This window comes from Sceloporus undulatus, chromosome 4 (assembly GCF_019175285.1).
Source record: "Sceloporus undulatus isolate JIND9_A2432 ecotype Alabama chromosome 4, SceUnd_v1.1, whole genome shotgun sequence".
Classification (NCBI taxonomy): domain Eukaryota; kingdom Metazoa; phylum Chordata; class Lepidosauria; order Squamata; family Phrynosomatidae; genus Sceloporus; species Sceloporus undulatus.
The window spans coordinates 67,054,028-67,079,029 of NC_056525.1; the positions used below are offsets into that span (position 1 = coordinate 67,054,028).

General features: G+C 41.6%; 1 protein-coding gene across 1 annotated transcript; it reads left to right on the top strand.

Moving 5' to 3' along the window:
* Positions 1–1,896: 1,896 nt before the first annotated feature.
* On the top strand, positions 1,897–21,126 carry PI16 (peptidase inhibitor 16). The gene is made up of 5 exons (XM_042461477.1): positions 1,897–2,067; positions 14,278–14,496; positions 15,559–15,668; positions 16,763–16,854; positions 18,641–21,126. Exons 1-5 carry the CDS (start codon positions 1,897–1,899, stop codon positions 19,498–19,500), a joined length of 1,452 nt encoding a protein of 483 aa, XP_042317411.1. The 3' UTR covers positions 19,501–21,126.
* The last annotated feature ends 3,876 nt before the right edge of the window (positions 21,127–25,002 follow it).

The following is a 25,002-nucleotide window of genomic DNA, read 5'->3' on the forward strand; positions in this document are numbered from 1 at the left end:
CAGGACTCCCTTTTTTGAAAATGGTTGCTGTAGATATGTTTTCCTTTGCTAGAGACTAGGGCAGTGATGGCAAGCCTTTTAAGGACTGAATGCCCAAACTAAAAGGTCTTCCGGCACTGGGTGTTCCCCGGTGCTGGGAGTGGGACTTCTGAGGGGAACGGAACTTCAGGTTCTGGAGGCAGCTGAAGATCTGGGACAGCCAGGAAGGAGGCGGAACAGGCTTGCGCCTTTTCCTCTCTGCCTCTCCACCTTTCTGTGCCTTCAGATGCCTCTCTGGAGGCAGCTGAAATTCCAGGACAGCCAAGAAGGAGTAGGAATAGGTGCGCATCTGTTCCTCCTCTTTCCCACCTTCCACATGCCACAAAAAATGGCTTCGCATGTCATCTCTGGCACATGTGCCATAGGTTTGCCACCACAGGACTAGGGACTATGCAACCTTCAAACAAGAAACAATGAATATTACTTAAAATAATTCATAAAGAGAAATTGGAAGTTCACAGAATGGTGGGGCATTGCTGAAAGGGAAAGGGGTAGCACTGTTACTCTGATTGTGGTGAATTCTATCATGCTTAAAGAAGCATAGCCTTGAATGCATTTTTTTTAAAAAAGTCACAAAGTACAGGAATGAGAGGAGTCAACTGTTTCTCATCATTAGTGATTTCATAAACAAAATCCAGTAAGTGCCCGTGGCCTGAAGCCATAGTCTACACAACATTCAAAATTGAAATGGTTGTTCTCATGAGACAGGCATCATTTTCCTGGAACAAGCTCTTTCAGGTTTTCTTTTGAGAAAGGACAGATTTTTACCAACAAGGAACATCTTGCAGATATAAGTCTGGATCTCATGAAACATGGAACAAGTGTACAAGTGTTATGGGGGTGGGGAGTCATTGTGAAACACTGCTAGCTCTATGAGCTGCTTGTCTTGTGCACCATGTACTTTTCAAATACAGTCACTTTAGCTCTAAATGCAGCACTGTGGTCTTCTTTGAAATATATCTGCCTAACTTTGGTTCTTCAAGTTAGAGGGCAGCCCTCATGGGTCACAGATCCTTTCGTTGAACCATTTGATCATATAGTCAATATGCAAATCAATCATGTGGTGCTCAAATTTCAGAGAATGTCAAAGCAATATAAACACACCTTGTTACTTTCCCCACTGTTTTGCTCTTACTGATGACTGATGTTGGTACAAAGTGCCACTTGTATGTTTCTAGTACTCTGCATTATTCATTTACAATTTCAAAATGAAGTGGAACTCATAACTGCTGAGCCGATTACTAGAAGTTGAGTTCTGTAGACAAACAATGGTCTGGAAAGAACACAGGCCTTGAACCAGCCTAGAAATGGCTTCAGTCCTCATTTTTTTAAATATGCCAAAAACCTAATTGTTACTACCTTGTTGAATCATCACATGGTCCTGATGCTTATTCCTTTTTCAAAAACGAAATTGGCAAATACCTCATTTTGAGTGATTCTCCCCCTCTTATTTGTGTGCTAAAAATGTGTGGATAATAACATAGGGAGGGGGCTTGTATGCGCAGGTTAGAGTGGGTTGGACATTAGGGTGGAGCATCAGATTACATGATCATGGTCCCCAAACCAAGTTCCTCTTGCTGAAGAAACAACAGATACACATACTGTATAGGTTTCACGCATTCAACTGATTCCAGCAAATGGGCATGGCTCTCCTGACTTTCCCTCAAGGACCATTATTCTTCTTCCATCCATGATACTATTTGAAACGGGTGTGTCCCCTCTGTGGATCTGAAAGACAATCTAGTAAAAAGATAAATTTCTTTCTTGCAATCTTGGGCTTTGGGTGTTCCTTATTCTGGGAAGGGATTTAAAGCTGTCTGCCAGACCCGTGGGCTGTTAAAACAAGACAGTGCCACAATGCTGAGCTCAGGCCTGCGAATTCCCCTGCTCCCCCCCTTCCTCCTCCTGTTGCTCACAGCCATGCAACTGAGCTGGTCCTTTACAAGTGAGGACAAGAAGTTGATCGTGGACCTGCACAATCAGTACCGGACTAAGGTTTCGCCTCCAGCTGCAGACATGAGGAAAATGGTAAGTGATTGATGGATAACAGCCCTGGATGCTGCTGCAATGTGGGAATGCAGAAGGCTTCTGTTTCTAACGTGCTATGAACCTTTCTTTTGAAACAGCAACTTCTCTCGTGTTTTATATTATGACTCCTCCATCTCCTCCCCAGTCCTTTCTTTGAAGCATCTGTAGCTAACTGATGAGGTAAAGGAATGGTGGCTTTTGAGATCTAACTGAATCCAGGTAGATGACATCTGTAAACCTGCTTAATGCTTCCTGGTGCATTTTGCCAGACAAATGCTTGTTATAACCAATATAAATATGTGTGTGAAACTTTAGAGGATAGCTAACTAGTTTGGGATCTTTTGATATGTTTGCACAAAGCATTTTATTGGGATGTTTAAGTGGAAAGGATTATCCATATTTTATCTGCATCCTGTTATGAATTAGCATTTGATTATTGAGTCAAGAAAGGCAGTGTGGTCTTGGCTACAGGACTTTGGATCCTGGCTGAGCTGCTCTATAAACTTGGGCAAGTTCCAATTCTTCTTTTTCCTCCCCCCCTTATCTTTGTATAGCTACTTGGATCCCAGTCCTTGCTAGAGCATCATTTGGGCTTGTACAGGTGGTGGCAGTTGGTTGGTGGTTTTTTTTTTTTTTTTGGAAGATATGGCTGGACATGTGCAGTTCATTAGCTGCAGGGGATACAAAGCAGATCTCTTCCATTTAGGTTTTGCTACTGTTCCAGGCAAATCAGCTCCCAAAGAGCAGTTTGGCACTGCTAATTCCCTTTGATTCCCTCTTCTCCTCCTCCTTCCTGCTCCCTCCTCTCCCAGACTACAACTATGGAAATCTTGTGTGCATTTTCATGGTGTAATTGCCTCAGCTATCTACTGAATAGTGCCTGTCACATCATTGACTATCTGAAAGCCTGTATTTCCCCATATCAACCTATCCAACTTTTACAGTCTTGAGTGAGGGCTTTCAAGTGTTTCCACCATCCGCACAGGCTCATCTGGTGACACATGGAAGAGAGCCTTCTCCGCAACTACTCTTAGGCTAGAGAACTCTCTCCCAAGAGAATCTCTGTTGGCTCCTTTTCTGCTGTCTTTTAACCAGCAAGTAAAGATCCATTAATCTGAACAGGACTTCAGCTTTCAACTGGCTAGAGCCAATTTTTAAAAATGAGGTGTGCTGTGTCTTTTACTGTGTTTTGAATGTGCTTTTAATTGTTCTGACTTAAATACTGTATTTGAATTTCATTGTTTGTTTAGTGGTTTAAAAACTTGCACTACATATTGTTATAGCTGTATTTTGTTTTAAATGGTATCATAAGCTGCTTTGGGTCCCATATTAGGAGAAAGATGGGGAATCAATCAATCAATCAATCAATCAATCAATCAAATTGAGATTGAGCCCTCCATAGTGCCATAGCCACCTTATCTCCACCAACCCCCTTCCTACACCACCATGCTTCTTTTGTTTTCACTATTGCAGTTTTTCATCCTGGTTGCCATTTTCTACTCTGTTCTCCTTAAAGAGGGTGGTCCATCCTTGTTTAGCCTCAGGAACCAAACATTGCCTCCAGGATGTTCTGCCTGCTCATTTCTGTGGTGAAAGCCAAAGTCCCCCATTGATATGTGCTTTGTGTTGGAAGGCAGTATGCTGCTATGATCCCAGAGGAAAGAAAAAAATAGGTACATTTTCTGTGACATACCTGAGGTTGTCTGATTTGGAAATACAGAGTTGGGCTGGATTAATATTTGAATGGGAGGCTGCCAGGGAGTACCTGGGATCTGCAGGTAAGGATGCAGCCTGAAATCTGGATGCCAATCTGAGCTGCGAGCAGGTGTTGACAATACAGGGTAGAGACCTATGGCCTGACTCAGTATAAGGCAAATTCCTTTGTGATTTATTTGGGATATTCCACATCACATTTAGAACAGTCCCAACCATGGAAATTTAATGCATCTGAGTCTTTCAGAGAGAACAAAGGGGAGAACAGCATTCAACTCCTGTTTGTTCCCAAGCCTCTGGCATTCAGCACTAAACAGCCCCTCAACATGGTGACACCATTTAGCAATTATGACTTATGGGTGGCGCTTCCAAGGGTGGATCAGGTAGAAAGAATTTTCTGTAAGTGTAAGCAAACAGATGGGAATGGTTAAATAGCCCTCTAGCCACTCCACTTGTCACCATGGACTGCCCTGCTTCTGGTGCAATTCTGTCTACAAACTAGGTTAATTTAAAAAATAAAGTTAGATAAGCTAATGTTTTCAATGTGAGTTGTACAAATCAGATGAGCAAGACAGCTAGTCTTACACAGGTTTATCACATCTCATCTTTTCTTGATAGTATGGAAGTATCTATGGTGAATTATTGTGCGATAAGTGATATGTGATGTTGAGTTCCTGAAGTTCCTGTTATTAAGCAATTGCCATATAAATACCTTTTAGGCTAACACCTTCCTTAGTTCCTTCTTTTCTTCTGCTTCTTGAACCATTTTAGCTTGGGGTAGATTTTCATGTGTACACATTTACTCCATTTTACATCAAGAGGTTGCAACCCTATGCCTCAGCCTCACTGAACTGAGTGAGGTTTATCATTCAATTGGCATGTGCTAGATTGGCCTGCCAGTGAGTCATACCTGAGTACAGAGCAACTATTTCCCTCTGGAAAATGATTTACATGAGGTATGGTTGCCATTATTTGATGCTGCACTCACTGAAAAAGGTGCATGCATATATTCATTCCCTTTCAAAACATGAGAATGTAGATGAGAACCAATGTGTTGTAATGATTGGAGTAGGCTTTCAGAATCCCAGGTTCAAATTCCAGCTCAGTCATAAATCTCACTTAGTGGCCTTCTAACAGTCATCAGTTCTCAGACTACCCTGTCTCATGGGGTTGTTGTTAGAATATAATGTCCGAGGGGAGAGAGGACCATATTCACTACCCTAAGCTCCTTATAAGGAAAGTGGGTTGTCATTAATACTAAAAAAGAATACAGGTTTGTCTTATATCTGCCATAGCTCAAAGAACATGAAACCCAGACACTGTATTAGCTGACACAAATACTAAGGGAGTTCCAGGAGTGTGCACTTTGGATAGTTTTGCTTTTAAAATTGATTCATTTGTTTTAGTTAATTAAAATTTATCTGATTCTGCAGTACTACCTTCTGTCACTAGGTGACAGAAATTTCTATCCTACCCTAAAGACAAAGGTGAAATCAAGACTGTGGCAGATTAATTTCTCCAGAGGGTTTATGAGCAACTCCATAAGTGCTTCTCTTTGCAGGTCCAATGAAACATAAAGACTTCACAGTTAACAAAAGAAAAAGAAAAAAGGGTATGATATATTTACATAAGGTCCTGTTTCTGGCAAGGGAGGTAAAGTTTGGGGGTGAGCAAAAGAAAGCTTAGTAATCACTAAGATGTGATGGAGAGAAGGGACAATATGAAAGAAAAAGAGTGGGGGAATAAAGAGCAGAAACTCTTGGGAGTCAAGTACTTATGTAATTATTGAATTGCAATTTGAGTAATGAGTTTAACATAAACCATTTTTTAAAATGTCCAGTCAGCTGCTTTTATATATTGTGGCATGCTATATATTCGTATTCCCAGTAAGAAGGCCAAGATCTGTTGCTCAAAATTCTTCACATTTTGGAAGGATGTACATAGGAGAAGAACAAATGTTAATCACAAATGTACTGTAGAATGTGATATCTTCTATGCCAACGCTTTCTGTGATTTTCAGTAGCAGATTGTCTATTTTAAAATCATCATCATCAGCAAAGCAATGCAGTAAGCATATAGCAGAAGTATGACCAGAATAATGATCTTTGTTGACCACTGCTCTCCAAAGGCATCCTCAGCCAGTACAATGATCACCCTAGCTAACTTTCTGGTGATAGAATTTCAAAGTATTGATGCCATCCCTAAAAAGGCCCTGCTTCTTGTACTCACTTAACATTTCTCAGTTGGTATATGAGCAATGTAGGAAAAAACAAAGGAGGACTTCTGTTACTGATCAGAGTGAATAGTGGGGAATCTATGGGCAAAGCCATTCCTTAGAGAACCTTGGTTCTAGCCTCTTTAGAACTGTAAAAAACAGAACTTTCAATTTAGCCAAAACACAAATAAGTAGCCAATGCAGAAAAAAAATGCTACTGGGCTAGTATGTTCCATCTGGCCAGCCACTGATAATCTGGCAGCAGTGAGGAAAAAACCTGTGAAAAATTATTAGTTAGATTATTATTATTATTATTATTAACCTTTATTTATGAAGCGCTGCAAATTTACACAGTGCTGTACATGCAATCTTTTTAGTTAGATGGTTCCCTGCCCTCGGGCTTACAATCCTTTAGCGTATTGAATGGTGACATTATAATTAGTTTCACATCTGGCTTAAACCATGGGAAAGACCTAATGATGCTGACAGGCTGCTTCCATCTTGAAGGAACTGGGGAACATCAGGTATGCCACAGCAACTTCTCATTCAATTACGTTTGTGATATAGATGGAGACGGGTGCTGATCGCTACAAGCCCAAATGAACTGCAGATATACCAATAATGACACAGATGTGCTTCTGGGCATTAAGCACCAGATGCAGAAATAACATGGAAAGAATAGGGATATTCCTAAACCACAAAAAAGAAGGCAGTTCAATAAAAGCAAACCTTTTATTCAAAACTAACAATTTGTGCTTGTGAAGCAAAACAACCAGGTCAGGTAAATCTTGCATAAGGAAACAAAAACATTTAGAACCTCCTGGAGCAGCATTTTTAAACCTGTGGTCCATTGATCCCTGAGGGGAACACAGTGTCCTCACAGGAGGACAACAAAGGCTTGAAGAAATGTTATGAGATTTTACAAGAAAGAAAGAAAGAAAGAGGAGGAATCATACCTTGACCACAAAGAGCAAGAGTCCTTTACAGTGATAGACATCATTTGTACAAAGTTTCATTACAATATCTTAAACTGTTCAAAACACATTGGAATATAAATGTTTCTCATGCGATTCAGACATTATTTAAAAGATATTTATGCAAACAAAAGGCAGATGGGCAGACAGTCATACATTAACCATAAGGAATATCATCTGGATATCATAGGCATTTTCATACCAAATTTTGTTAAGATATGTCAGTTCAAGAGTTATGCAATGGACAGACAGAGGGATGGTCGACAGATAGACATGGTTGAAAGCTACAGTGGCTTTTTCCTCTTGCGAGCCACTGAAAGGAAATGAAGAACAAAACCTTAGTTTATCTTGTTCGTATAAAACCTGGCTTTTCCAACCTACATGTTCCAAGTGAATAACGCTGAGTGGCTGAGAGAAAGCACATGACAGTTCTTGCTACTGTGCATACAGTCAGAAGCTGTCTTCATAGCTACACCACTGAACTCCAGTGTTGCCCAAGTTTCAGCAATTAAGCCTGATATAAGCAGGATTGTAAGTGAAATGTAGCACCAGCCAGGTAATATTAGGCCACAGCTGAGTGTTCAGATATGATGATGCTGGTGATGGTGGTGATGGTGACGGTGATGATGACTGGAATCATTCCAATAAAATGTTCCAATTGGAGTGTGTGCATTTACTTAATTCTCCCTTGTCTCCAAATTTGAACCATTGTTCCAGAGACCACCTGAAAGCTTCTTCCAGAATCCACCAAAGATATTTTTTCCCCTTTCACCACTTTCAACATTTCTTATGATTTCTATTTTGGTGGTCAAATGTACAGCTGTATGCTTTTTAAAGATGCGTGAGTAGGGACGTAGCCAGGATTTTCGGAAGGGGGGTTCCAGACTAAGTGCCACCATTATATTGGGGCTTGGGTATGGCGGCGCAGCGGCATGCACCATTCATTGTATCTAACAGAAGGGGGGTCTGGACCCTGTGGACCCCCTCCCCTGGCTATGTCCCTGGCATGAGGCAGGCTAATCTGCTTCCTGCTTTTCCATTTTGCTGTTCACACATGCTCAGCAAGGGATTTTGGAGGCTGCTGCTGTCTACTTTGTCAGTTATAGGCAAGCACACACTGCTACAGTAGGATAGGCTAGTATGATCCTCTTCTTTCCCAGCTTATGCTTTAATCCATTGTTCACTGCAGCCATGTTGCTGCAACCTGGCACCAAAAGTTTGTGTTTCTCCAGGCTTTCTTCACTATCTTTCCAATGTTGATGCAGTTAAAGAATTCTAGCTAGACAGAGGCGAAAGCTGAAAAGGGGGTGCATAAAAAGCTTGATGAAAAGGTGCTTCTTTGTCAGAGGGTTTCTTAACCGAGGTATGCCTCTAGTTGGCTCAACCCAGGTGGTGTAGACATCATTGTGATGGTCATAGGTTTGGCACCTAGAGCAGATCGTGCCATTAGTTCATCGTACCCATGCCTAATTTCTGTGTGGTCTTGTTGATGCTGAAGAAGCTACCTTGCTCCAAAACATGGGTGGTGCTGTAAAGTTACTTCCTTCAACTGCTTGAGGTTTATTTTGGTAGAACAGGAGTTACATTTCCACAGTCCTCCTGTTACTAATTCTGAAGTCACACTTTTCACTTTTTGTTTGGGTCAGCAGAACCGGTTGCCATGGAACTACTTATATACATTGAGTGATGTTTGCCAAACTATATTTTAATGGAACAAGAAACACAGCTGTTGTATATGGATTCTGGCTTTACATCACATAAAGGGACTAATAAACTCAAGCTAGGTCTGCTATTTCAGTCCCTCCCAGAGCCTATAGAGAGGGATGCTTCTACTCTACTGGGAGAAGAAATATGGGTTCTATGGCTTGAACCTGTTCCCCACTATTCAAAGTCATCTTTAGTACATGCAGAGACAAAATTGATTCTGAATGGCTTTTAAAAACAACAAGAAGAATTTCTACATTGCAGGATTAAATGGGAAGAAAGTTGTCAAGCTCTGAGATGATAGTGGGATGGGGCTTTTTTTCCTTTTTACACTTCTGCAGCTTATACATGTGAATTTGAAAACACCTATAACAATAAAAAAAATTGGGGTCTTTGCCTCTTAAACATTGATCAAAGAGAGGAAGAGTGTCACCAAAAAGATAGGACAAAAGAAGGAAAAGAGCTGAATAAAACCAGCAGCCCTTGATTGAAATATAATTGGTTCATTCTGAAATAATTTAAAAAATTGAAATACATCTTAGTGGGGAAGAATGTGACCAGGTGATTTGTGTGCTTATTCTGTTCTCTGTTCTGTTGTCCAAGTACTAACTGAGGATGGCCAATTTTAAGGCCTTTCCTAGATTGGCTTGAGTCACACTCATGGAGAGAAGGTAGGATAGAAATAAAGTGATTGATTGGCTGCCCATCTTACAGTTTTTAAAATCTTTTAACCAGAGTTAGACTGGATTGAACATCCCCTCTAATGGAAGAGGTCTACAAAGGATGATTGTTTGGCAGTTCTTCAAATAGAGGATTGACTTCTATAAATAAGGACACATGGAGACCCTAGTCACAATTCTAAAAACATGGCCTACATTACACATTAATTAATTATTTGTATTTGTCCCAGTGCAGGACCCAAGCAGCTTACAACATTGATTAAAACAGAATATCAGTAAAATCAATCATAATAACAAAACCTAATTTTAAAGAACTGAATAAAAACCATAATAAACAACTACACTAAATTAAAACTGTCTAGAAATAATGTGAAGTCGAAGGCTTTCATGGTTGGCATCCATAGTTTTTTGTGGGTTTTTTGGGCTATGTGGCCATGCTCTAGATTAGATCCCCTGCATCTGTGGCTGGCTTCTGCCTTCTCGCCAAGAGTGGGACTCAAGACAATCTAGGAAAGCCCTTGAAACTGCCCATCCACAGTTAGTACTTGGACAACAGAACAGACATCTTCAGAGCATTATCTGAAGATGCCAGCCACAGATGCAGGTGAAAGGTCAGGGATAAACTCTTCTAGAACATGGCCACATAGCCCAAAAAATCCACAAAAAACTATACTGTATCTAGAAACATTTTAATTGCTACTCCTTTGCTACTGGTGCAGCAAAAAAAGAAGCAGTAGAGTTTTAAGGGAAACAGAATAGGCTTGACCATGTCAGACTATAGGTGGGCAAATCATATTTTTGAGTGCCTTCTTGCACAGTTAGCTCCTCAAAACAGAAAAGGCAGTGGCTCTGTCTGGTTTGATGGCCAGGTGCCTCCAGGTGTGTCCTAAATGCATGGTGATTTCTGCCTTGCTCCCTCACCCAGCCCTTGGAGCAATGCCCCATGTCCCACTGCTTTCTCTCCCTGCTTTTCCATATCCTAGGGCCCTTTCATATTATGCTGTTGCAGTTGGCCCTCCGTACCCATGGTTTCTGCATCCATGGATTCAGCCATGCATGGCTTGAACATATGATTCTCTCTCTCTCTCTCTCTATATATATATATATATATATATATATATACCCAAACGCAAACCTTGATTTTGCCATTTTATATAATGGACACACTTCACTGTATCGTTGTAGTTAATGGGACTTGAGCTGCATCCATGGATTTTGCTGGATTCTGGAACCAAACCCCAGAGAATCTTAAGGGCCCACTATATAACACTTTCATTGTCATGGCTGGATCCTATGCAATCCAGGGACTTGTAGTCTGATAAGGCACCAGAGCCCTCTGATTGAGCTCTCTAAATGCTCCTCCCTATACTGCAAATGAGAGCCTGCATGGTGTAGTGGTTCACGCATTGGACTATGACTCTGAAGGCCAGGGTTTGATTCCCAGTTTGGCCACAGAAATCCACTTGGTGACCTTGGGCAAGTGACACTTTCCGCTCCAGAAAATCCCATGACAGATTCGCCTTAGGGTCACCATAAGTTGAAAATGACTCGAACTCATACATCAACAACAAAATACTGAAAATACCAGTACAGTATTCCATAGGATTTATTGCCTTGGCAGTTAAAGTAGAATCATACTACTATAATATGGTGTATAAGAGGGCCTCTGGCTGCTTTAGTCTTCCATCCCATCCTAAGTTGTAAAAGGAAATAGACAGCTCGCCTTTAATATCCTTCCCCCCTTTCAACATTTAGTAAAACGAGTGTGCTGCATAGCAAAATGACTGTTGCTGAAACTCAAGGCACATGTCTGCTGTCTTTATTTTTCCAGAGCCATTCTAGGAAATGAAGTGTGTGCTTTGTTGCATTAGGCACCTGTTTGACTTGAGATGTTGCGTGGGATAGATGCCAGTCCATTATGTGGTTTCCTGTGCTAAGTGCTGGCCTAGTGCCTGAAATCTCTGCTACCTTTGCCCTCCGTCATCAGTCATTGCTTTCTGTTCTGATCCTTGTTAGACCCCAAAGCAGAAGGGACTGGAAGCACTCAACAAATTCAGTGTAGAAAAGTGAGATGTGGAGCTCTTTCACAGTTTTTATACAGTTATAGAGCTATGATTCCACTTTAACTATCATGGCAATAGTCTATGGAATCCTGGGATTTGCAGTTTAGGTAGGAGCATTTATAATTCTCAACCAGAGAGCTCCAGTGCCTCATCAAACTACATGTCCCAGGATTCCACAGGGTGCAGCCATGGCAGTTAAAGTGAGATCATAATGTTATAACTGTTTAGTACGAAGGGGCCCAGAGCCTCAGGAGATATATTTTTCAACCAACATTGCAGGAGTGGGAAATACAGGGCCTTCCTAGGCTGCATCTATACTCTTGAAATAATGCAGTTTGACACCACTTTAAGTTCTGTAGCTCCATCCTATGGAATCCTGGGATTTGCAGTTTTACAAGGTCTTGAGCCTTCTCTGCCAAAGAATGCTGGTGCCTCACAAAAGTACAAATCACAAGATTCTGTAGGATGAAGCCAAGGCAGTTAAAGTAGCATCCAACTGCATTATTTCTACAGTGCAGATGCACCTCTAGTGTTATTGAATTGCAGCACCTATCAGCCCTAGCCTAGGGGTGTCTGTTATTATACGGGGTGTCTGTCATATGAAGGCTGGAAAGCTTTCCCAAGAACAATAACAAAATGCCAAAAAATAAAATAAAATCCTGTGTTCTGGCGTATGAGCCGTTCATAAAGAAACAAATGTATGCATCATGTAATTTATGAATGGGAACAATATGTTAATTTTTATCAAGAAACACATGGCTAAGTTAACTGAAATAAATACTTTCATTTAATGTTTAGGTAGAACACAAATTGTACATAGCTACTTCTTGATTGTCAACCCTGAATATCATGAATTTTAACTGTCCATTATTGCTGTTTAGAAAACACTACCCTAGCCAGACCAGCCAATAGCAAGGGATGCTAGGAATCACAGTATAACAGTATCTTTCTCGACTGTATTGTTTTGCAGATTCCACCAGGTTAAATCCTCCTGAATGTCTTTGTAAAACTGTGGAAAGTTCTGTACAATGCTATGACCAAAACAAAGTGGGAAATTCACCCCAGGGATGCTGATAGTGTCTAGACCGATATTGAATCTCATGCTTGGAAGCTGAGTGGAAACAGAACCATTTCCTGTGCCTCCTTGAAAGCAAATGTATTCTTTCTCCTGACCAAATAGATGACACAACTCCACATTGCAAGCAGCCAACTTAAGGAAGGCTTCTTTGCACTTGTGCCTCAGAACCTGTTAATCAAGGCTCTGTGGTTTTGCTTGATTGTTTTGGAAAGGAGCAGCCTCAGACCCTGGAAGTTGCCTTTAAAAGAAATAGCTGGAGTTTTGTACCACAAAGTTCATGAAGCACTCTCTGTGCATGGAAACTCTTCTCATTTCTTGCTTAGCAACCACCACTAAAGGAGCCCATGAAGCCCAGCTGGATAAGAAGGGACTTGCCTATCACATTCACTACACTGGAGGGATCAGTTGGCAAGCAGATGTTGGTCTCTGTTCAGTAACAAGCTTTCCAGATGTTTGCATTGGCTCCGGCTGGACACAGCTGTTAAACTGGGCATGCCTTTCTCTTCACAGCAGGGAGGAGTACTGTACTGAGTATTTACTATTCATTCCTCTTTGCATGGCTGAAATAGGGAGGTGTAGGGATTACTGCCCAGCTACTGGCTTCAGAACCATTCTGTATACCCTAATGATGAATATGTGCCAAATGAGATGGTAGGCTGTGAGATCTGGACCATAGCCTTCTCTGCAGTATGCTAGTTTACAAAATCTAGGAAGCATTTTAAATTCTTCTCTACATTAAAAAATAAGGGGTGAGGGGACTCCAATCTTCCTGAATGTAGTAAAGTAGCTCATTGGGGTAACTAGGGTAATTGTTAATTATCCTTCCTTCCTTCCTTCCTTCCTTCTGTTCTAATCATTATCAAGAGGGGTTGTTTTTCAGAGCCTTAAAAATACAGACACTCAACTACAGATGGGAGTATTCAGTTTAGAATTTTACCATTGGTTATACATGGACATTGGCTGTTAAGTTTTAAACCAACCTGTTTGACATGTTTTGCCTAGTGTAAAACAATGCCTGAGCCTTAGAGGTTAGCATATATTTATAAACACAGACATATAATCTTGTGTGACCAATATATGCTTCCTGCACCTCTGTGTTTCAGCAGCAAAATGGGAAGAACAAGGCTGCAGTATGTTTACTCCCTATTGACACTGTGTACAAGTTTGCAGATACATCCACTCTTTTCCTGGAGCCAAAACCAAAACGTTGATGCCTATAATCACTTAGTCCTTTCAGTGGTCTCTGAATAAACTGGGATGTGGGATACTGATTGCAGATTATCCATTCTAGCAAGGAACAGAAAGCCCTGTACTACAATAATACATTCTTTAGTGCAGCGATAATCTTTCCCCAAACCAGTGGCAGCTTGTGGCTTCCATCTCATTGGAGCAGTGTATCCTCTTTAGATTATAGTCCGAACTCCACAGGTCCTGAACCCTATCCCCCAAATAGATTTAACACATTGAATAGCTCCATTCAGACTAAGCACAGCTTCACAGCTCTACTGATGGGGTTAAAAAAAATCACACTAATAGCTGACTGGGCTGGATAGTATTTCACTTCCAAAGTGCAAATGATTTACAGATGAAGCTGGAAAAACTATTTGAAATATTGATCCCCATTTTCCCTTGTGATGGCAACTGCTTGCTTGTCCTGAACAAAACACCAGGCCTGCCAGTTGCTATGAAGGCCAGGGAATTGGACCCATTTTCATTCCTCCTGTTGGCTTATGTGAAAAGCCCTTCTGTGTGGTGATGATGTCCTGGTTTGCTGTGATTCCAGAACTGGGATCCAGAACTGGAAACCTTTGCCAAAGACTATGCAACCAAATGCATCTGGGAACACAACAAGGAGAGAGGCCGTCGAGGCGAGAATCTCTTTGCCATGTCTGGAGACCTGGAGGTGAAGACAATTGTGGAAAGCTGGTACAATGAGTACCAGTATTATAATATGACTACATTAACATGTGAAGAAGGACAGATGTGTGGTCACTATACACAGGTATCCTATTTATTTCTTTATCAACGTATCATTTATATGTTGGCTTTCTCCCGGAGTGGGAACTATGGCATCTCACAAAAACTGTTTCATTGCACAGAATTGTACAGAGATTTTATGCCTAGAAATCACACAATGTTTTGCTCTGATCTCCATAGGTTCTGACTTCAGTAGCAATATCATTCCCATAGTCTAATATGGAGCACATTTGGATACTTTCAGCAGTGGAAGTACATCAAGAAGGTGGCAAATCCATTCTGGGGTTTAGTCCAAATTTTAAAGTAGCTATCGAAGGTGATGAACCATTATCCTTTAAATTGGATTCAGCACCTTGGATAGCTATTTTTAAAGTTTTAATGTAAAACAGAGTGGACTCACCACCCCACTGGTGGGAGCAACCAGCCATCACTGAGTTCTAGACTGTGTGGGGGGAGCTAATGCTGTTCTCCTTGCAAATGTGCAATATATAGCCTCCACAAAAGCCATAGCCTTCTGGATAAAGAGCTCCTGACATCACTATTGCTGCTTCTGGGACTGGGAATTTTTCGTTCCAAAAGAAAGGATGTGTGTACACTTGACTAGTACATATTTTAACTTTCAATAAAAGTTCTCTTACTTGAATCAGACAAGATGGTCTTCCCCCTCTTGTTGCCTTCCAGATGTGTTTTAATGTGTGCTTTTGTGTGCCTTCATGTCATTTCTGACTTATGGCGATGCTTTGGCAAACCTATCACAGGGTTTTCTTGGCAGCATTTGTTCAGAGGTGGGTTGCCTTTGCCTTTCTCTGAGGCTGGGTGAGTGCAACTTGCCTAAGGTCACCCATGGCTGAACAGGGGTTCGAACCCTGGTCTTCAGAGTCATAGTCAACACTCAAACCACTACAGCACACTTTCATCATACTGATTCAGATTGGTGGGAGTTGTAATTTAATACACAGTTCCACAAGAACCTCTCCGTGTCCCTGACAGTAAAATCCAATAGTAACAAAAGTAATGATGAATAATTTGCTGTCCATTTGTAAACTCCCAAATCTTTTGCATTTTTCATCTTTCTTTTCTATGTTAGGTGGTTTGGGCAAACAGTGAACGCGTTGGCTGCGGGACAGTCTTCTGTGAAACCCTGGAAGTTCTGAATGACACTGATATGCATTTGGTAGTCTGCAACTATGAGCCTCCGTAAGTTCCTTTTCTTTTCCTTCCTTTCTTTTTGTGCTGAAACTGGGAATGAGGAACTATTCCAATATGGAAGGCCCATTCATGTCCCAGCTGAATCTACCTTTGATCAGGTCAAACTAATTATTTGTTAAGTGCAGCAATGCTGCCCACTGTAATGCTGCTGTAACAGAAGGAAAGTATTTCATCTCCTTTATGTCTCCACATTCTAGAATCCCAGATACAAAATGTTCATAAACACACTCTACGTAGCTAGTAATCTTTAGCAGCCTATGTGCCTCTGTTGTTGTTGCTGTGTGGCTTCAGGTCATTCAACGTATGGCAATCCTAAGGCAAACCTATCACAGGGTTTTATTGGCAAGATTTGTTGGAAATGCCTTTGCCTTCATCTGAGGCTGAAAGTGTGTGACTTGCCCAAAATCACACATTGGATTTCCATGGCTGAATGGAGATTTGAACCCTGATCTCCAAAGTTGTTTTCCAAAGGTCAAACCACTACATCACATTGGCTGTCTTTGGCCATGAGCTAATGCAGATCTCTGGTTTCATTCAGCTAGCAAATAGCAAGTAGCAAGTACATTTCCATACCGCTTTTCAGTGCACTTAAGCATTCCCTAAGCAGTTTACAATGTGTAAGCTAGTTGCCCCCAACAAGCTGGGTACTCATTTTAGTGGCCTACAGAAGGATGTAAAGCTGAGTGGACCTTGGGGCCCTGCCAGGTATCGAACTCACAACCTTGTGACTGTGAATGTCTATAGTACTGGCATTTAACCACCATGCCACTAGGGCTCACTAACTACGTTTGTAGCTACATCGGTGAAACAATTACTTTCTGGAAGAATTTTGCTCAACAAGGAGCTCTTCTTCTCCAAGGAAATGCTTTATTCTCAGGGTGACCAGACAGCCTCCTTTTCCAGGAAATGTCCTACATTTCAACCTTCTGTCCTCCATTATGGGTTTTTAGCTTTTATCTGACAATGTCCTAAATTTTTCTTGAATGTTCTACATTTTGTGATGCCTTGTTCTCCTTTGAGGTTATTACGTCTGGTCACCATGCCTATTCTTCTAAGTCACATGTGAGTTGCTTAATTTCTAGGGGGAATGTAAAAGGACACAAACCGTACAAGGAAGGAGAGCCGTGTTCCATGTGTCCAGAAGGCTACTCATGTAAGGACTCACCTCTCTGTGGTAAGTGAATGAACTAGAGAAAACAATTCTTCTCATATGAAAGCAGGTAAGACAGTGTGCACCTTATGTGCATTTCAGATTGCTGTCCCCCCAATCACTGTTGAATAAACTTATCATGATGAAGAGGTGCAGGTTATCTGGTTGTACAGCAAACTTCCAACCTGAGTGACTGCACAAATGACCCAATAAATAAAAGCTTCTGTGAATACATTCTGGTATGACTTATGTTCTTCCAGTTTTGTTCAACAGTATTTATTTAAGTATTATTTATTTATTTTACTTATATCTCACCTTCCTCCTGGTATGAGACCCAAGGTGGTTTACAGAATTGCTAAAACAAGAAAATACTAAAAACTTGATAGCATAAAGTTAACACACAATTATCATATTAACATACCATTAATTTTTTAAGTGTAGAATAATATTAAAACATAAAAATAAAGTTTTAAAAATACAGTACCCCCCCCCCCCGAGTATCTTACTCATAATATGAGTAGCCATTGTGTGAACATTCATTGCACAGTGATGGCAACATCAAGTGATGACTTTTGTATGTGAAACAAATCAAGCATTACAAACGGAACTTTTCTAAAAAAAAAAAAATTCAAAGTAAAGAGAAAGCCAAACATAGACACTGGAAATTATCGGACATGCGAAAAAAGTTGGGAGTAAAAGGCATATTTCCAGTATAATTGTGCAATCGTGCTGAAAATGTTCAGACACATCATGCTCATCCAGAACTTATCCTGTGAAGATCCAAGAATGCTCCTGCAACTAAACCATTCCCAGGACTTCCCTGTGAATGGTTTGTTGCTGGAGCATCCTTGGATGTTCATGAATGAAGTCCTGGATGAGCGCAATATCATGTGAAAATCTTCAGCATGATTGTGTAATTATGCCGGGAGTATGCCTTTTACCTGGATGGGGTGTTCAAAGAACTTTCAGACAGGCTGAGAAATAAAAGAGACATGTATAAGAAATGGAAGACGGGAATAACCATGAAAGAGGAATACATCAAACAGCCAATTCTTGTAAGGGGAAAGTTAGAAAAGCTAAAGCTCAGAATGAGCTCAGGCTCACTAGAGAGGTTAAAAACAATAGAAAAGGGTCTGGGGGGCTATATTTGGAGCAGGAGGAACAAGCAAATAAGGCCACTGCATAAAGAAGATGGTGAAATACTAACATGGAATAGAGAGAAATCTGAACTATTAATACCTTCTTTGCCTCAGTCTCTCCCTAAAAGGAAAACAATGCTCAGTTCAACCCATTTGGTTTCCCCCTCAAACAGTTCACATTCTGGAGTTTTGGGTTTGATTTTTTTTTTTTTTTTTTGGCATAAAAAGCAAATAGCATATCCTTCACAGTTAAAACAAAATCAGTGGCAATAATTTGCCACTGGCAGGCTATTAATGGTACTCTATCTGAGACAAGCCATCTTAACCGTCTGAATTTGGGTACTTTATATTTTGGCTGCTATGCCACTTATTAAGGCTGGGCCACAGACACTTTGCATCTGTGACAAAAAATGTAAGTGGCAACATAATGCAAGTTGTAAATAAACAAACAAAATGATTGACAAATTAGTGCCCTTTAAGAGCATCCAAAATGTGCTGCCTGAGAGACAGTTACCTCACTCTGTCTCATAATAGGGCCAACCCTGTGATTAGCACAAAAATGTGGCTCATGAAAGCAAAATATCAGCTTGTTCTTCTGCATGACCTTCTGGGTGTGTCTGTGTGGGTGTGCGAGTGCTGATTTTGCTGCTAACTTCTTTGTTTCTCACCAGAACCCAGTGCTGATGAGGAAGAAACTACTGCATCCCCTGAACCTTCAGAACCGGAACCAACTGCTACCTTGAGTGACAGTGCAGCTCCCCAAGACATCACAACAGGTTCAGCACCAGATATATCAGAAAGTACACAAATTGGCATAGAAATAGGATCTGAAACCCCAATGGCTGAAGGGCCAACTGCTTCCCCAACTTTACACTTGGACCATAGAGCATCTCCAGAACTTCAGAGAGACTCGGATGGGACTGTTCCCTCTTTGGTGACTACAGGACTCCTAGAGGACCTAACTGTCAGTCCTGGCACCCTAAAAACAGGAACTAAACAAGACACCTATTCAGAGAGTCCGCCATCTGATGACCTAGCTGCACCCAAACCCACCATGGAGCAGACTCTTACTACCATTGCACCAGTGCATTCTAGCCCCAAAATACCCTCTACTCCTAAACCACCAACCCTTCCCAAACCGCCATCCATCCCCAAACCACCTTCTGTTGCTAAGCCTCCTTCCTACCCTAAACCTCCCTCTGACCCCAAGCTTCCCCCCATCTCTAAAAAACCTGCAAGTCATCGTTTGTCAGCTTATGCCAAAGCTATAAAGAGGCAAAGCAATGCTATTCAGTCCTCTGCCGGTAAGACAGCTTCAGTCTCTGTCTGCCTGCCCTGCCTTGGATGTAAACAGATTAGCCAACCTGAAGAAATAAAGGTTGCACTGAAAGAGCTGACCTTCCGATACCCCTACGCTCCTTGTTTTTCCTCCCTTCCCCGGTGGCAGAGGCATAGCAAGTGCAGCTGGTGTGGACACACTTGGGGGAATGCACTTAGGAAAGCTAGGCCTTACTGGCTCAACACTTTATAGCAGTGTATATAATTAAAGGTATTTAGAGAGCCAGCATGTCATAGTGGTTTGAGTGCTGGACTGTGACTCTGACGACTAGGGTTTGATTCCTCGCTCGGCCATGAAGCCCACTGTGTGACCTTGGACATGTCACATGCCTTCAGCCTCAGGGGGAAGGCAATGGCACACCTCCTCTGAAAAAATCTTGCCTTAGGGTCTCCACAGGTCAGAAATGACTTGAAGGTACACAACAACAGCAATAAGCAGAGCCCTTCATCTTTGGTGCACACATGTACATTTGGTGCATGCATGCACATGTGCAGGCATGTCTGTTCTCTTTTTTGCACTTTTCTGAGGGCAATAGGAATGTTGCATGTCCAGGGGTCTGACCTAGGGGTAGACAGTGGCAATGGGGCTTTCAATGAAGCTGGAGGGGGGTTGGGTTGATGTGGTTTCTTTTTATAGACCTCATGCTTTCTCACAGTAAGGCATGCGGCACATGTCAGGTTTCTTTTTCTACTTTCCTTTTGCACAAGTTTTTCTGGGGCTAGTGTGTAGAATGACTAGAGCCCAGGCACATAAGACTGTCATGAAACCCCATACCACCAAGGGACACAACTGTGATGCATGGGAGTTTTCATAATTATCCATATTACTCCATATGCCCTCTATCTGAGTGCCACTGGACATATTTATTTATAGGATTATGTCTGCATATTATTCCTTTGTCTTCCATTCTGCCTGGGAACAAGAAAGTCCACACATGAACTATGAGCAGTTTCTGCTTGTCAACCCATTCCTTGTCCAAAGGACCATAGATGGTAAGAACCTGAATATTGCAAGCAGAACAAATTATATAGGATATTTAAATGTATAAACCTTCAGTTTATTCCAAATTGTGAATTTGTGCCCCTCCCCCGGTAACAACTTTTTTGCCCAGAATATATTGCTGTGGTCTTATAAGGTAATTGGTCATGCCCAGTGGGAATGTCCCACAAGCTGAAGTGGCCTGTGTGGATGCAAGGAAAGTGAATACCTGATTAGGGAGACTGATGTGAGGCTCTATAGAAACATAGTGTATGTATATGAGCTACATCTGACCATAAATAAATGATGACGTGCACAAGGCTCCAATATTTGTGAGTGAGACTGAATTATACCTATGTTGAGCTGAATTAGTTGTGCCAGGTTCTTTCTCTTCCTTAACAGAAGTCTACATTGCCACAATTATTTAGTTCACACAGCACTATTAGTGATCTGTTGGCCCATTCTCCAAATGCCTATCTAAAGAGCTGGCCCTCTTGTTTCATCCTTACCGCACTAACACAATATCATGATCTTTCAGAGGGTTTGTTTGCATTGACCTGAATTCACAATAAGGATCAGGTCTCTCTCATATGCATCTTTAGCTGTATGCAGAGGTCTTGCATGACACACACCTCCTTGTTTCCATTGTTTTGGATCTGCATGGAACCAGTACAGGTCCATTTCTCTTCAGCTGATGCTTGATTTCTCCTCTTCTGTTTTTTGAAAAAATTAAAGCAGGTGGCAGTGATACTGAAGATCTGCTGATGGATCCACCCAGGGAAGAGTCTGAGCAGCCTACTTGTTCAAACTGCAATTCTTTCTTGTCATTCTCTTCTCTTTTCTTTTTGACCATTCCCATTCTGCGTAGCTTTCTCTCTTGAAGGCTGCTACATAATTTGTTCCTGGTTTTCATTCTGCTGTGATACCAGTGATTTCTTTCATCACATGGTGTTTGGAAGTATAAAGAATGTAAGTAAAGGTAAGAGTTTAGAATCTTGCAAGCTTCCTTGTTTACTCTAACCATAATGGCAACCCTAGATGGTGCTTTAATGCAATTACCTGAAATGGTTGGCAACACTATGTGCTGTGCAAATGCTGCGGTCATTCTATTCCATCCTATACACAAGCAGCCTACTAAACTATGGCCTGTTACAGATGGGCAAAATGTGGAGTAACAGTGGCAGTACTTGGGTTAGGGAGCACACACCATGCAGACACTCCCTAACCCTAGTACGTACTGGCAGCGTCAAAATGGCAGTGCCCTGTCTACACAGGCACCGCCATTATGGCATGATGGATGCATAGCATCCGCACATCACGTCACACGTGTGATGTCATGAGTGCGCCATTTGTGCACTTGGGCGTCACAAGCGCAACGCAAAAAGAACCTACTTTTTGCATGTTCTTTTTCCGCCAGTGGGAAGCCTCGCCGTTTGGTGGCTGGGGCTTCCCTCCGGCAGAAATCCAGGCGCCGGCAGGCCACCCTTTTTGGGCGGTCTGTTCCACATCAAAAGCACCCTGATTCCACTTTAACTGTCATGGTTTTGTCCCATGGAATCCTGCGATTAGCAGTTAGGAAGGAGCATTTTGAATTCTCAGCCAGAAAGCTCTAGTGTCTCACCAAACTCACCAAATATGGAATGGTGGTAGTTAAACTGGAGTAAAAGTGCTATAATTGTGTAGTGGGATTGGGGGTCAGGTTTGACAGTGCAGTTGGACCCAAAGTTACTTCATGACAGCAACATTTAGATTCTTTCCTATAGTTCTTCAGTTAGTAGTCTCTGCTGCCTGGAAAGGTTTTAGGACTGTAGTTCCCAGAAATCTCCACACAGCATGATTAGTGACCATTCTAGTTGAGGATTCTAGGAGTTATAGTTCAAAGAAGTAATGCTTCCAAATTCTGTTCTAGAGAGCAAGATGTTACTCAGTGACTATGCAGGACTAATCTTTTCATTGCATTTTAAGGAAACTTATTATGACTCAGTGCAAATTCTTTCATGCAAAGACAATACTATTCCACGTCAGGAATTCTATTCAGTTTTGATGCTGTTCTTCAGCTTTGCCTTACCTGTTACATCCATACTTTCTATCCTATCCCCATCTAGCAGAATGTTTTTGTTGTTGGTCTGTAAAACTACAAAACCACATCTGAGTATCCTTGCATGAGAAAACCCTATGAAATTCAGGAGGTCACCATAGGTTGGCAGGCGATTTGAAGGTGCGCGCACACACACACCATCGTGGGGTGTGATTTGCAGTGCTTAATATGAATTTTTCTAATTTTGGAAATATTTAAAATAAGTCAAAAATTCTTCAGAGGGTGAGACCCGATAGAATTGGTTTTACTCTTATGAAGAATCATGGCCAAATTGCTGGGCAGTTAGGTCAATTGTACATCACAACCAGGAATCTTTTCTCACTGTATTGCTGGTGGATTTGTGCATTGTACTATTTCAGGCATTTGTGTTAATCTCATGACAAACCTCAGCTGGTCCAGCTAAGATCTAGTTGAAGGTGCCACTTGAACTTCATATCAGCAAATATGTTGTTGTTGTTGACAGTTGTGGAGAAGGGGTAGCATTTTTAATGTACAATGAATTAGCATTGTAAAGCATGCTTTTTTTAAATGCACATGGAAAGAGCTGCTAATAATAAAAGCTATTTTAAAAGCCATTGGTCTGGAAAATGAACTATTTATTAAAAATGCATTTCTGGTAGATCCTGAGGGGTATGTTTCTGTGGCAAGATTTTGAAAGGGCGGAGGAAATGAAGATGATTTACTCTCAGGCAGTTCACATGAAGCAGCTACCCGAAAAGCTGATGGGGTGGTCAACGTAGGATGAAATCTCAGGCATGTCTAAACTGCAGCTGTTGGGCAGGGCATTTTAAAACCTTCTGCAAATAAATGTTGGAACACCCAGCAGCTGCAGTTTATCCATGCCTAAAATCTCATCCTACGCTGGCTCATCCCCATCATTTACTCTTCCTCCATTCTTAGTGCAGATGGTGGCAAGGGAGAAGATCCATAAAGGTTATGTGCCTTCAGTCATGATTTGGCCCTGGTAAAAGGTACATATTTCAGGTAGCTAAGCAGCAAATTAGTCCCACTTCTTATATTCCCAATGGTTCATGCCAAGAATACAGGAAATGACTGCGAGTCTGACAACTGTGAAATAACAATGCTATGATGTTACAGTGTGCTTACAGTGTAATGCTGCTCTCAGGACAGGTCAATACTCCAGACTTAAATTTACTTTATTTTCTATCATGAGCTACCAGAGCTTTCCCATTAGACAGATGGAAATACAGTTAAATATCTAGCTCCTCACGAAACAACCATGAAAAAATGTTTTTGTTTTGTGAGCAGGAATACTAAAATACATAATTAGGGATAGATTCAAGAGGATATTTGTCTTTGTATCGCAGATTTGCCTAATAATGCTAGCATTTTGTAGATAAATACATGGACAGTAATGTGGCATTTGAGTAGCCTGTGGCCACAAGGATGAAAGGAACCCTGGTGGCGCAGTGGTTAAATGCTGGTACTGCAGCCATTCATAGCCACAAGGTTGTGTGTTTGATCCCAGGCAGGGTGCCAGGGTCCACTCAGCCTTTCATCGTTTTGTAGGTTGATAAAATGAGTACCCAGCTTGCTGGGGGCAATTGGTTTACACAGTGTAAAGCGCTTAGGGACTGTTAGTTCACTGATAAGCGGTATAGAAATGTACTTGCTATTGCTATTGCTATAAAGGATGGGCTTAAAGGTACTAGAGCAGGGAATTCGAAAAAGCTAATCAAGATAATCCATCAGATAGAGACATGGCTGATAGCTGCACTACACAACTGTAGCAGTTAGACAGTACTAGAAGTGCCATGGCTGTATATATGGAATCCTGGCATTGCTAATTTAGTGAAGCACTTAGATATTTGTTGTCTTACAGCACTAGTGCTCCCAGGCTGAGAAGCCTGGTACTATTAATTGCCTCACTGTGGATACACCCATGTACCAAATATAAGGATGATTTGCTTCAAAGGGAGATTTTTTTTCACCTTTGGCGCATTACAGACCGCCCAAAATGGGTGGTCTGTCGCTGCCGCCATTTGCAGCGTGGAGGAACCCCAGCATCAAAACCGCGTGTCTCCTCCGCGCTGCAAATAAGAAGCGCCAAAATGGTGCTTCTCTTTGCGGTGCAATTATGATGTCACGAGGTACCAATGGTGCACTCGCGGCATCATATGCACCGTGCGATGTGCGGACACAATGCGTCCACTACGTCAAGATGGTGGAGCCCGTGTGAAACGGGCGCCGCCATTTTGTACAGACTCAGTCTGTATTAGGATTAAGGGCATCTGGAAGGGACGCCCCTTCTCAACCCTAATACGCACCGAGTCAAGCCTACTACGCTGCTTTGGCGCGTCTGTAACACGCCTTTGATTAGCTGCAAAAGCTCTATTATTATAAGGTTAAGGCTCTGTGATGAAGTAAAATTTAGAAAGTGGCATGATGTAGGGAGTTGCCATTGGTCAAACTGTATCATTCTTGAGCAGTGGCAGTTACAGTCAGCCAGTCTACTACATGCTCTCCAACATTTCATAGAGGAAACATGTGTCCAAGAACGTTATCGCACAAGAAAACAAACCAGAAACAGAGCTGGAGTGTAGCAGTTTTCTCTGTGCTTTACTGTAGTACTCCAGTTCTCTTCCTGCAGGAAATGG